This window comes from Amia ocellicauda, chromosome 20 (genome assembly GCF_036373705.1).
Source record: "Amia ocellicauda isolate fAmiCal2 chromosome 20, fAmiCal2.hap1, whole genome shotgun sequence".
Taxonomy (NCBI): domain Eukaryota; kingdom Metazoa; phylum Chordata; class Actinopteri; order Amiiformes; family Amiidae; genus Amia; species Amia ocellicauda.
In genome coordinates this window covers 24,326,434-24,340,658 of record NC_089869.1, presented here as the reverse complement: position 1 = coordinate 24,340,658, position 14,225 = coordinate 24,326,434, and the positions used below count along the sequence as shown (strand labels likewise).

At 52.5% G+C, this 14,225-nt stretch overlaps 1 protein-coding gene across 1 annotated transcript in view; it reads left to right on the top strand.

The window, feature by feature from the left end:
• Nucleotides 1–14,225, top strand: part of LOC136715810 (cadherin-23) — a 104,236-nt gene that overhangs the window by 37,157 nt on the left and 52,854 nt on the right. Inside the window, exons 5-7 of the mRNA XM_066693188.1 lie at nucleotides 8,251–8,445; nucleotides 8,537–8,665; nucleotides 11,761–11,839. Of these exons, the coding sequence (XP_066549285.1) occupies nucleotides 8,251–8,445; nucleotides 8,537–8,665; nucleotides 11,761–11,839 (403 nt within the window). The remainder of the gene's footprint in view (nucleotides 1–8,250; nucleotides 8,446–8,536; nucleotides 8,666–11,760; nucleotides 11,840–14,225) is intronic.

Below are 14,225 nucleotides of genomic sequence, written 5' to 3'. Positions count from 1 at the left end.
GTGGAGTAATGAGAATGCCCTGCCCTGTTTAGACCCATGCTGAGTGCACTGAATGTCTGGGGCATTGATCCGCATTCTGGTATTTATTCCGCCTCGGTTCTGGATGCTTTAATCGCATCGATCCCAGATTTGATCTCAAATACCACTGTTTTCCGGGACGTTCATATTGGAGCTGCAGGGCCGTGGCTGGGGGCTGTCCGTGGTGCTGAAGTGTGGTGGCGCAGTGTGGTGTGGCAGCGCGCTGTTCCTGGTGCTGAAGTGTGCTGTGCTCTGTGTGCTGCTGTGGTGTAAAGGTGCTGTCGTTTGGAGGTGTTGAAGACACATGTATCAGCCATGTGAATGATCTAAAATGTATGGATGGGGAGGTTTGCCAGGGCTGGGAGAGGGGCAGGACTTCACTCCTGCCAGGTGCAAAGTCATTGTCCTTGCTGTCCACCACACTGCCCTTTCCAGTACTTATATAGAGTGTTACAAAGCCTGGCTACCCTCTGTTCTGCTGTCTGTGTTAAAATACAACAGTTTTTCCCTCTCTTTCTTTTTGGGACTGTATTTTTCATGGATGCAGGAGATTTATTGGCTTCTGTGCTCGTCAGCGTGTGTTTGACTAAGGGTTCCCCACTGGCATGTGAGACTGAAGCTTGCCAGCAATTTCATTTGTCCGCACGCAGCCACAGGACAAATGGAGTCAGCTGGTGGGAGTCATACCTGAGACACCGAGAGCTGCACAGTTGGGGCTTCATTAGCGTGCGAGGCTTCTGCACCGTGCTGTTAATTAGACAGACTGGCAGAGCAGTCAGGGGATCAGTGAAGGCCTATTAAAATCAAGGGCCTTTCCTGCAAATCCACAGGATTTTAAAATGTCTCAGTCAGCTAGAAAGGCTAACTTTAGATACCCATTAGCTATAACAATTGTGTGGTATGTAATATATTTTTAAAAAGTGTTTCCACATTGAAGAATCCACATCTCTGAGACAGGGAATGTCAGCGTTTTCAGCAGGGCAGTGTGAAGGCTAAATAAGGGCAGATGAGTCCCTGTTGCCAGTGCAGCTCGGGCTTGTGTCTGTGGGGTGGGGTGGGCAGCGAGGCTGGGGTCCCAGTCTGCAGGGCCGTGTGCCTCTCTAGGTGGAAGAGGCTGCTGGGGTGGGGCGGTCTGATTTCTTTGAAAAGACTAATCCTCAGCCAGGGAGACCTCTCCTAATGAAGTTTATCTGCCTTCGGCTGGAGAGCGGCTCTCCAGCAATCAGCAGTTCAAAGGAGCTGTAAGTGCATGCGGGACTGTGAGATGCTGGAGTAGATGGAAATGTGGAAGTGGGCTGGAATGTAATAAGAATTAAAAACAGAGCAGCAGCAGAGAAGCGAGCAGGTTGATACCTCCTGGGCTTCCAAAGAAAGTTAACTGCTACCAAAGTCCTGTGACCCGCAGAGAGAGGAGCTGCATGAGGCACAGAGACAGCGCTGCGGGACTGTCTTGGCAGCGAAACTCTTGTATCTGAGAGGGGTGTCTCTCAGAGAGGACTGAACTGACCAGGGGTCAGGGGCCACTTGGAGAGCAACAGTTTGTCTTCATTATAACCCAGCAGAGACCCAGCTCTCACAGCAAGTGGCAGTAAAACTTCCCTGTGCATATAGCAGCAGGAGCCACTGCAGGGTTGAGAAGATGCAGGGGTCAGCACAGGTAACCCTGACTCTTGTGCACTAGTGTCCCAGTGCTGGTCTGTGCTCCAGCCAACACCTAATTACTGAGGTGGTTAAATTTCAGCACAGTGTGACACAAGAATGGGTTGGCAGTGCCAGGCCTTGAGAGAACGCCCACACCGAACGCTGGATATCCATGCTGGCTTCCTTGTTTTGAGACACTTTGCTCATGCAGTAGAAGGCAATATTAAGTTCGTCTTCAGTACGCATCTGTCTTCCTGCATCATCTGTGCGACGCGTGCGAGAGCCTGCTGCACACAAACCCTGACACAGATCGGCCTGCTTGGCAGAGGGAGCCCCATTACATTATGTCAGTGTGGCAGAGTCACACCCACCTTCCTCTGCAATCTGCATACACATGATCGCCCGCAATGACTGAGAGGCCTATTAGGAATGGTTTCAATGCTGTGCTGACTTCCCTGCAGATTTATGTACTTAGTCATTTAGTTTGTTTTAACAGGGTAACACACTGAGATGCATCATCACATTAACAACCTGTTCTTGGCAGCTGGAGAAGCACAGAACTGAGATAAATTAGAACGAGGGCCACAGCCTGGGGCTTTCGACGCTCCCCGAGACTGCTCAGAAAACACAGACTTGCAGAGCTGTTCATGGAGAGCATCAGACCTCCGTCGAGCACAGGGCCATTCATAAGGGCCAAGGCCTGGATCTGGTGCTGTAGGGCAGTGGCTAAGCCTCAGTCTTAGAGTGATTTGAATACAGGAGCCACTAAGTCATTAAGCCATCCTTAATGATTCTGGCTGGTTAATGATGTGCATAGTCTGTGAGGAGCCACTGCTGCCAGAAGTGTAGACTCAAATTAAACTGGTATTCTAGGTGTCCGGACTGATCGTAAAAGTTAAAAAGTGACTTAAAAGTGAAAGTCCCCTGCTGCCGAGCACACAGACTGGCCAAGACTCAGGCCAGAAAATGAGCGTAGCGGCTGAGAACAGGGCTCCGTCCTCACTGTTGTCCCTTTCCAGTCGTGACACTTGTGTAGTCCGCTGCTAAGAGGCACGTTTTTTAGCAGAAGATAGAGTGGAGGATAATCAAGAGGCTGCTTCATAGGAAGCCATTGCTTTCTATACAGAGGTATAGATGACTGTTATGTTATGTAATTGTACTTTAAAATAAAGACAATTTTAATGTTCGTGTGTGTTTCTGTAGCAGTTTAATGTCAGTGGAAACCAGTGGCGTGCTGTGACCATTAACAAGAAATTCACCCTTGGGAAAGTCACACGCCAAGCCCTTACAATGTATAAACCCACAGCTATCAGATGGGGGGGGCAGTGCCTTGCAATGAGCGGAATTGATTTGCGCTTGGCTTATTTCAATATGTTGCGTTTTCCATGCCTGGTCGATCGACACAGGTGACTGAGTTTGTTACGATGAGATAAGAAAGTCCTGCAAACTTCACTGTGAGAAAGTGGTTGGATCCAAAGAACTTTACAGATCGGGCAAACGAGATGTGGTCGTACTAAGCAGACATTCACAGGGTAGGACTAAGCTTAAGGTTTAAAGAAAGCTAGATGAGAGGTTAATGAGAATTCACCTTAAATAACAACATCCAGCTATGCACTAATAAGAATGCATTGTGGCCGTCCTCTACCACACTGTCTTTTCCTTATTGGGCTTGTGTTTGTTAAAGTGGTTATGATGTAAAAAGGCTAAACTAGTCTTGGGGGCTATTTCCACTATATGTGTAGTTGTTGTTTTCATTATTAGTATTATTATTAGTCGTAGTAATTATACATTTTTTGTTTTGTTTTTATAAGAAAACTAAGAAATTAAGTAACTGCATGGCAGTGAGGCATGATGGGAATTCTCGGACTGCTTATAATATGTTGAGACTCTTACGTACAGATTTCATTATATTATACTTATGGTCTGCACCCAGCATTTGTGACACATTGGGACAGCAGTTTATTAATGTTTCCAACATATAGAACAGCTGTGGGGAGCGAGAGAGAGAGAGAGAGAGTAGCACTCATTGTCCCCCGCCCAGCCCTGTCGGCACAGCAGTGGGATCAGTGGGGATATTAAGGCAATCAGTGCCAACTCAGCTCCACCATCTGTCCCCTGCCAGGTGCCCTTCCGCTCTCTCTCTGGCTGCAGCAGCACTTCGGACAAACTTTCCAGCCGTAAACGGTCACACGGGGCAGTAGGGCACCGACAGTACACCTCGGCCCCTGCCCGGATCGCATTGAGGAACTGTGACCTCACTTCCTGCTTTGCAACCCGGCCTTTCTCTTTGTATGCAAACACTCACACTGGCAACCAAATATGGTCCAATACTAACCAGGCTTCAAGCACTGGGTTTGCATCCCAAACTGTTTTTCACTGCCATTGCTGCAGCCCCTGTTGACCCGTTCTTCCCAAGGGTATTGATTTATTGATTTATTTATATTTGATTTATTGTTATAGTTTAGTTTTGGTGAGGGCTGTGTTTGCATTTGTGTCATTTCCAGCCCTGCTGTTGAACCCCAAAGCCCCGCCACTGAACGTCCATCGCCACAAAGCCGATGACCATTGTGTTAGGGCCGCTCCGTTTCGGTTTATTTCCCTTTTGGAAGACTTTGGTGTTGTTGTAGTTGTTTGGCATGTGTCTGTTGTGCAGAGTTTGAGGCCACTGTACCTGGCGTTCATTTCTGGTTTTGCAAACATGAGGGGTTTGTTTTTCCTTCCATGAAAAAATAAATAAAACAAATACACACAGAAACAGTAAGCGCTGAAAGATCAGTGCGCTGAAGAAACTCCGCAATGTGCAGGCGGAGCTAGACAACTGCCTTTTCTTCCTCCACTGCTCTGCTCTCTGAGTGCAGCTCCTTGTCATTTCCTGCGGAGGCCTGGCAAGAGTGTAATCAGACACGAGTGCTGTGAAGTGAGACCGTGCCGGCACCAGGACACCCTGCCAATCGGGCTGGGAGGCTGATTGCCAATCTACCACTTGATCACCCAGTGGGAGGGTCAGAATATCCAGATCTCTGCCCCACTCCTGCCCTCTGTGCACAGCCACTGCGATTCAGCCTTCATGCCGAGGCTGGGATGAGAACTGTGGTGGGTCTGGGGTCAGGGTTTAGTTGGGGATTGGTGTCAGGGTCAAGGCTCTGCTTTCAGTGTAAGTTTAGCGCTTGTTTTAGGGTTTGGGTGGAACAGCCCCACAACAGATCTCCCCGGTCCCAGAGCTCTCTGTAAACCCCTGGTGCTCGGGGTCGGAGTCCCACTGGGGCTGTTAAGGACATAATCTCAGCAGGGAACCAGAGCCTGGAGACACTGTGGCCCCCCAGCGGCAGGACTGAGGACCCCAACTCTGAGAAGCTGAGAATGATGGACTAGTTTCTGGCATCCCTCTCTTCTCTCCTTCTACCCTCCACCCTCTCCTCTCCATATTCCCTCCTGTCCCTCTACCTCCTTTCTGTTCTTTTCTCTTCTCCCTCCCTCTCTCTCCCAGAAACAGCCAGCAGTGACAGTAATGCGAATAGACACGCCTGTCCTCAGCCCCGCTTCCTCCTGCCCATCGAGAGAAAAAATAAAAGAGAGAACAAAACCACTGGGTTTGCGCTGCTGATGTGGGTCACCGGACCGCAGGAGGACGGGCCTGTCACTTCTCATTTGTTTTCTTTTAAGTATTTTTGTTCCTAATTTACTCTCCCTCTCCCTCTCTCTCTCTCTCCCCCCTCCACCTCTCATTCCCTCTATCTCTCTCTCAGTCTAATTCCCTGCTTTTCCCTCCTTCCCCCTCTCTTCCTGTCTCTCTCTCTCTCTTTCGCGTTTTCCTCATCTCACCCTTTAGCGTGTTTTTCCGCGATGATTGACTCTAAAGTTGCGGGGCTGTTCATAGTTGCACAGTCAGCTCATGCGCTCCACAAATGGGACTGGAGTGGCTCTCACCGGCCGGTCCTCAGGGATGCTCACTCAGTTAACTGCCAGCAGACCGACAGACTGACAGACACGCAGACCTCCCTGCGCTCGGCCCCTACGCGGCTTGGGGGAACTCCTGGCTCCCTCGGCTGTATCCAGCCTGACCCGGACGAGGGCCATCTGTCCCTGTGTGTTAAATCACTGCCCCGGTGAAAGGGCAGCTGCAGTGTTAATGAAGAGGGGCCGAGGGGTGGCCCGTGACCTTTCTGTTATTGCTCCCGCGGGTGCAGAGGGAAGATTACGTCCCTACAGCCGCCCACCTGAGCTCAGTGCCGACACGTGGGTTCACCTGGATGCTGCCAGCATGGGACTCTTTAACTTGGTCTTTTGTCTGTAGCTTTGGCATCAGCTTCCTTTGGGTCCAGCATGCCTGCACTGTGCTGTACTGCACCGCAGCGTGGCCGTGCTGTACCACAGTCGTACCACTGTGTTCACTCAGAGAGGCTTGGTAAACGAAGCCACTATACAGAGCCATGGTAAAAGCCACAGCACATCCAGTTGTAAATGTACCACTTGCATAATGCCTGTGTGTGTGCGTGTGAGTGAGTGTGTGTGCCTGTGTGTGTGCGTGTGAATGTGTATACGCCTGTGTTTGTGTTTATGTGAGTGTGTGTGTCTTTGTATGTGTGGGGAAAGTATAGCAGGACTCTATTAGGCTTTCATCTCAGGTTCACATTAACACTGGGGTCAAATACATGAGTCACTGCAGGGTCACTCGGGGTCCCTGGGGGCCTGCAGAGCGATCGGCAGCAGCTGGGGCCTCTTTCAGAAGAAAGGGTCACATTAGAGTTACCAGACAGGAGCACCACCTGACTCCCTGCCTCAGAGACCCCGGCCCTCGCAGAGAAGCGCAGAGCGTCCTGGTTACACCGCTGTCACGGGACCACAGTCAGGAGGCCACAGTCAGGAGGGAGATGGCGGCTCAGAGGAGGATGTAGACTGGGCAGCACTGGTTATCTGGCGGCCCCCTTACAGTGCGGCGCTGTAACCGGGGCGCAGAGAATTGTCATTCCTCACGCAGAGCGCAGGAGACGCAGCGAGAGCAAACACGCGAGAAAATCAACGAGTCAATGTATTCAGCCCCCACGACAAAATTCTGCAAAAGTGCAGAATCGTGGCAGTTGATAAAATGGATGTTTCTGACTGCAGTATCACTGTCCATTCACTTCCCTTCTGCTGCTGCTGTTGTTGTCTTTGCTTGCCTGTTTGCCATTTGTGATTTTTTTTCCTTTTAATTTAAAAACATCTTGTGCTGAGCAGGGCCATCTTCAGTGTTTCTCAAAGATGGGGGTTTGATAAGAATTCACTGAAAGCTTTAAGATTCGCACTTAACTAACAAACACCCGCTGAAGTAAATTAACTTTTTAACCAGCGGAGGAAAGGCTTGGAAAGGCAGAGCAGCAACACAGAGTGGAGCCAGAAGAGTGGACAGCCCGTTTCTTTGCTCCTGTTGGCCCCCTCGTTTGAGCGTGTTTGTTCTGTTTGGATGTATATCGGCCTGACGCACCCTGTCAGCGCACATTGACGCAACGCCCTGTCACTGCGGCTGTCCGTCTGTCTCTCTCTGCTGCCCGCTCCGATCACGTCTGTTTGACCTATTTATTTTGGAGACGTCGCTGCGCATCTCTGCTGTCAGCGTGACGGAGCGTGGCCGGAGTGTGGCGAGCCTGCGATCTCTGCTGTTGTGCACGTGTGTGTGTGTACACATACGTGTGTGTGGGTGTGTGTTTCGATATACCAATCAACTGACCGTTTTTATCTTGCTGAGCACTCTGAGGGCTTCAGGAAGATCACTGCAGATCACGACCAATCCCAAAGGGCTGGGGCCGGTCTATAACTCCATGGGGGGACATCTGTGTCTGCCTTTCCTGAATGTCTGTCCCCCAGTCTGTCCGTCTCTCCGTGGGTCTCTCCATCACTCGGTCCTAAGTATGCTTACAAAGCAGGGCAGGCTGACGCTCACTGGGTTGGTCAGGAGCTGATTGGTTGAATTCTTTACTCCATTGAAGGATCCCAGGTCAGTCAGCTTCAGTGATTGTTGTTCTGGGAAGTCGGTTGCCACCCCCCCCCCCCCGGTATGTCATTAGTGATGCCGTCTTCATCACACCTGCACTTATTTAATTTCCACTCGTGACCTCTTGTCCTCCTTTCATCCTGGGGCCTTCAGTAGGCACTTTGGGATGTTGAGGACCTGAATGAAATCCCCTCGCAGTCTGCGCAGGAGCCCGGGCAGATTCCCTCGTTTCCCCTGTCTGTGTTCGTCATTTCTCTCAGGCCGCTTGTTTCCAAACTCCTCCTCGTTCAGATCTGCTTTCCTCTTCGTTTGTCTTGTCTTTTCCATCCTGAAACCGAACACATTATCCTAAGCGACGTCTCCCTGGGTCAGTGCTTACATTTGCAGCTTTGCTTCCATTCATTTACAGTCTCTGCAGGATGCAAGGACCCTCGTTATGTGGTTGTTTTAATGATTCCCGCCTAGATGAACACGGTGACAAAATCGGCGGAAACACACCGGCCCTGCGCATGCACTGCGGCGGTAATTGGTGGAACATGTCTAGAGTACACTATCCCTCTCTCCCTCCCTCCCTCTCTCCCTCTCTTGTGCTGATTGCCTCGATGTGTCTGCATTTCCAGAACACGCCGGTGGCCACGCCCATCTTCATCGTGAACGCCACAGACCCGGACCAGGGCACGGGGGGCAGCGTGCTGTTCTCCCTGCAGCCGCCCTCCCCCTTCTTCGCCATTGACGGGGCGCGTGGTGTGGTCACGGTCATCCGCGCGCTCGACTACGAGACCACGCAGGCCTTCCAGCTCACCGTCCACGCCACGGTGAGAAGGCCCGCCGCACTGCGCCTGTGGGGGCTGTGTGGCCGAGCGTGCTGGACTGATGGAGGTTGCTCTCTGTGTGTCTGTCTCTCAGGACCAGGACAAGACCAGGCCACTGTCCCAGCTGGCCAATCTGGCCATCACCATCACCGATGTGCAGGACATGCCGCCCGTCTTCGTCAACCTGCCCTACAGCACCAACATCTACGAGAACTTGCCCCCTGTGAGTGCCACACTGCCTCGCACCCGCCGCTGTCCACACACTCAACACACCTCTCTCTCTCCTCACGCCTCTCTCTCTGTCCACACACTCAACACACCTCTCTCTCCACACTCCTCTCTCTCTCCGCACTCTCAACACGCCTCTCTCTCAACACACAACACACCTGTTTCTCCACACGATGATCTCTCTCCACACACTCAACACATTTCTTTCTCTCCCCACTCTCAACATGCCTCTCAACATCTCTCTTCACACTCTCAACACGCGTCTCTCTCTGTCCACATTCTCAACACGCATCTCTCTGAACACTCTCAACACACCTTTCTCTCAACACGCGTCTCTCTCCACACTCTCAACACGCCTCTCTCTCTTTCCACACTCTCAACACGCCTCTCTCTCCACACTCTCAACACACCTTTCTCTCAACACGCCTCTCGGTCCACACTCTCAACACGCCTCTCTCAGTCCCTCTGTACACTCTCTCAGCCCTGCGTCTTTGCTGTGTGCATTTCTGTACATCTAAAAATTAACTCGTTAGACTTATTCTAGGCCCCGACCACACATCACACACACACACACACACTATCCTAAACACTAACCCAAAGCTCTGCAGCTCTAAAACACAAGTGCATTTGGAACTAGCACAGTTTACCCAAGGTGCATTTCACCCGGAGAACAGAGACACCCTGAGACCGACAGCGCCGGTGAGGGAGGCACTGCGGGGGGGCGGTGAGGGCCACGGTGGGGTGTGGGTGAACGGCGGCCGTCCTCATCCTCTGGGAGCGGGACGGAGCCGCCGTAAATTGGCTGTAATTAGGGGAGGCAGCCTGTCCCTCTGGCGGGCCGCGTTAGAGAAACACAATTACCAGCCTGTGATTTATACTGCCACGCCGGCGGCTGCCACCAGAACAGCACAGCACACAAAGGTCAGCGCGGCCGGGATTTATCACTGATGCCGCTCGGATCAGAGTGCAAATTTACTCACGGTGTCAGTCCTCCGCCGCCGGGGGGGGGTGGGGGGGCAGGGATCACGGGAGACCGCGTGAAACGGAACGGCCTGCTGGTTCGAGGCTGGTTTACGCAAACGGAGAGAGAGAGCTGTCGCTCGCAGCCCCTGCGCCGATGCAGACAGTATCTGATTCGTCAGCGTCCCTTTCGGTCTGTCAGAAACGATCGCTCTGTCCGTCTGCTGCTGTCTCTCCTGGTCTCTCTCCCTCGTCTTGGCCGGATCAGGAGCTCAGGATCGGCTGTCAGAGATGTGTGCTGAACTCAGAACACGGCTGTAATTTCCACACAATATCTTGTTTCACGTACTTATTTATTTACTTCTAGTTTTACTTTACTGGACTCAGTTCAAAGCAATGGCCCTCCCTCTCTCTCTATATATCTTTAGTTTTAGACCCTAACTCCTCCCTCTCAGTCCCTCTGGTTTCTCTCCCTCTCTTCCCTCACTCTTTGCTGCTCCTCACCTTCCACCCGCTGCCGTGTGGAGTCAGAGGGGGGTGGAGGTGGGCAGGGGGCTGTGGCTCGGGGTGGATGTTTTAATTGCCCCTCCTCTGTCGCCCCGGCCTCATCAGCACCTCCGACTCCGTGGAGAAAAGCTCCGGTTTCACCCTTGTGTGAAAATGTCAAGTACAACATTTGCATGCGTTTTAATGAAGCGTGAAGACAACAGCGCCGGCGCTCCTGCTGCTCCAACATCCATCAGCTGTCTGGGGAAGGTCGGGGGAACGTTCCCGCTAATGAACGAGCCTTGCTGCCCATGTCTCTCTCTCCCTCTCACTCCCTCTCCCGCTCTCTCCTTCTCTCTCTCTCTCACTCTCTCTCTCACTCCACCCTCTCTCACTCTCAGTGGGAAGCATGCATAGCCCTCACAGCAGTCCATCCCCCAATCAGGCAACCCGGGCCCAGCTCAAATATACACACGTACACATGTACACACATGCACACACACAAAGACACACACGCACATACATACATGCATACACGCTCCTTTTCTCTCTCACACAAACACACACACTTTCTCTCGCTCTCTCACATACAAACAAACACGCACACACTCTCACACACACACACACACACACACACTTTCTCTCGTTCTCTCACATGCAAACAAACACGCATACACTCTCACACACACACACTTTCTTTCATACACACACTCTCTCTCTCTCGCACACAAACACACAGACAGCAAGTCTGCAACACACTGATAAAGTTATCCTGCGACTTTTCCTATTGACTAGATCGAGTTAGTCTGAGATAAGGTCGCCAGGCACCACGATAACTGTTTTACTGTTATTTATTTATTTGTACATTTGCAGACAGCCCTGCGGAGAGCTGAGCAGTCATACTAGCAGGGCTGTCTTTGTTTTCTCTTTCCGTGTGTTTTTTTTTTCTTCTAATTTTCCTCCTCTTTCCTCTTTTGCTCGGATGCACTTTTATGAATTTGAAAGCATCAGATATCTCCGCGCAGATGTGTGTGGCTTCACGGGGGCCGGGGGGCCGGTGTGTCTCCGGGGCTGTTGACATTTACAAGCAAAAGGAAATCAAACATACTGGATTGTCACGGGTCATCTTTCAAATTGCCTGTCTCCCAAACGCCGCCGTCTCTGTGATCCTCTGAGAGGCGACTGATGCAGGATTACCCATAAATAAAAATTAAATTGTCAAATTAATCACCTTCCCTAAAAGGAGACGGAGAGTGAGAGAGAAAGAAAGAAGGAGCGAGAGAGAGAGAGAAGAGAGAATCCCGGGGATGTGGGCTGTGTGCCTGCGAGCCCGTAGTGTCATTACTGTGCCGGATGATTGAGTACAGCACTTGAGCCAGATAGGAGGACAATTGCCCATATTATTTCAATATAGTTTTCAACGCATTTACTGCACGGTTGGGGTTTTAAGAGGCCTGTAATTGATTCTGCTGTAATTGGTCGATGACAGGAGCCGTCCAGCAAGGCTGGAAAGCCACCGTGATGCACACAGATCAGATCAGGGCCGGGGGTGAGGGGTTGCACCGGCCGCCGGCTTTAAGTCTGTCCTACTTCGCTGCCGGTGCTGGGCTGTGTGTCTGAGTGTGTCTCTCTCTTCCTCCGCAGGGTAGCACGGTGCGCATGGTCTCAGCCATCGACCAGGACCGCGGGCGCCCCCGGGGCATCGGCTACACCGTCGTCTCAGGTGCGTCCATCTCTCCATCCCTCCCTCCCTCCGTCAGCCCTGATGCGTTGCGTTGACGTGCCGGTTGCCTTTCTGTGCCGTAGCCCGTCGGGCCCGTGGTGTGGTCTGTGAGAGCGATCCGAGTGTGTTCTGTGCCCGGCCCGTCACTGTTGATTCCCGGCACGCTGTCGCTCTGAGAGTCCTGTGCTTCCCTGTACAAACCCTGAGAGCTCATAGGTAATATTCACTATTCCCCCGTGAGAAACAGACAGTAGGTGAGCGGGAGGCATTAAGAAGCTCCTGGTTTAAATTGCTCTGCTCTGTGGGGGTCTGGGGTGCTCTGGTTTGCCGTGACTTTGGTACAGCGGTTTGGGTCTTCTAGTGTTTTTTTAAGGACAGAAGGATCCTGGCAGTTATTCACTCCAGACTCGGGGGGGGGGGGGGCTGTGTTTACTCTGATAGCGGATCTCACTGCAGCTTAAACGAAACATTTCATCTGCTCTTCCCCACGGAGCCGCGCGGACAACGCACTCAGAGCCGCTAATCACAGCAGGCCGGAGGCAGGGGGTGTGAATTAGTGTTTCAGTGGGGAGAGCACACAGGCTACAGTACTACACACACACACACACACACACACACACACACACACACACTCACACAGACAGTCACGAGCCAAAGTACTACACACACACACACACACACACACACACACACACTCACGAGCCAAAGTACTACACACACACACACACACACACACACACACACACATAAGCCAAAATACTACATACACACACACACACACACACACACACACACACACACACTCACAAGCCAAAGTACTACACACACACGCACACACACACACACACATAAGCCAAAATACTACATACATACACACACACACACACACACACACACACACAGATACCCTCACACTCTCTCACACACACACACACGCACACACACACGGGCTCTAACTCATGTGTGCAGGTGCTGTTTCTGATGGTGGAGATGTGTCCCTGGGCACCAGGCCTGTTGTGTTGCTATGTGTTCCTCCCCCTGATCCACAGAGACACAAACGACAAACACAACCCCCTACAACCCCCCCACTCTTTCTCTGCTCGTTTAACCTTCAGCTCTGTAAACTCCCCTGATCCACTGAGGCTCACTGCAGTCTGCCCGCTCTCCCGCCGTCCACTGTGGAGCCACACAACACAGCCGCCGTGACAGAGACTCGAGACTGCGGTGACGCACAGAGATCATCAGTGTCGCACGGACAGCGTCCGAGAGGCACCTGCGGGGCCCAGCGGTCCTTCCCCCGCCCGATGCTGTGTCTTTGCACACAGCGGAGAGTCGGGGGCCATGGACCGCTCACAGGAGCAGCTACCGAAACTTCACACCAGTAAAAAGTGCGATAAACCGCCCTGTGAACCTGCTGCTCACATGTACACTACCAGCTCACCTGTCCGAGCTGCTAGTGACGGATGTGTTTGCTTTTCTTTCCTCCGAGACCCTGTGAGGGGATCAGAGGCAGCCCTGGCTCTTTGCATCTGGACAGCTGTAGCAGACTGCATTGCGTGGTAGCTGTTAGCTGTGTAAATATTGTCTTGTCAGGCCTGGAGACTGCGTGCTCTTCAGCGAGGCGGTGAGTGCAGCCATGCCGCCACACAGCCCCGGCGGATGTCCCCCACCGGCGCACAGAGGTGCGAGTTTTCCAAGGGTATAAATGCCACCGCCGCACAGCGCCGCGGAAGTGAGCGGCTCCCGGCTCAGCAGCTGCAGACGCCTCGGGCTTCACGAGCTCTGGGTGGTTGATGCGCCAGACGGATATTTACAGGCCCGTGTCTGTGCCTGCCTCTCAGGGGGGCAGGCAGACGGATATCTGATAGTCTCTGCTCTGGATTGGGGGGCCCCGGTGGGGAGGGGGCGGCAGGTGCAGCCGCGGCCGGGGGTGGGGGATGGGGGGTGGGGGGGCGCCTCTCTCGGCATCTCGGCAGGGAAGCAGCGCCCCCCTGGGCTCTCCGCGAGGGGATTGTGTTAATCTATTCTGTAATTAAGATAACATTCGCTTAATTATGTCTGCGATTTAAATCATCCGCAAGGGCCCGCGTAGGAGTGCGTGTGCAGCGGGGGTTTGCAGACTCCTAAGCCAGCTGCCGAAGACTCCCCTCATAGCACCCCCCGAGCTTCTCCGCCACCCCCAATACGACAGGAAGAACAAGAAAGCAGGCAAACACACGAATGAACGGGCAAGCAGATAAACACGTCGGGATCACGGCAGCACCATCTTCAATAACACATCCGCGCAGCCCCCGTGGTGAATTAGCCGCGGAGTGGAGAGGCAGGGCAGGGGGCGCACGGGTCGGCGCTGCAGTGACCTTATTCGCTCTCTGCGGCTCAGAGCGAG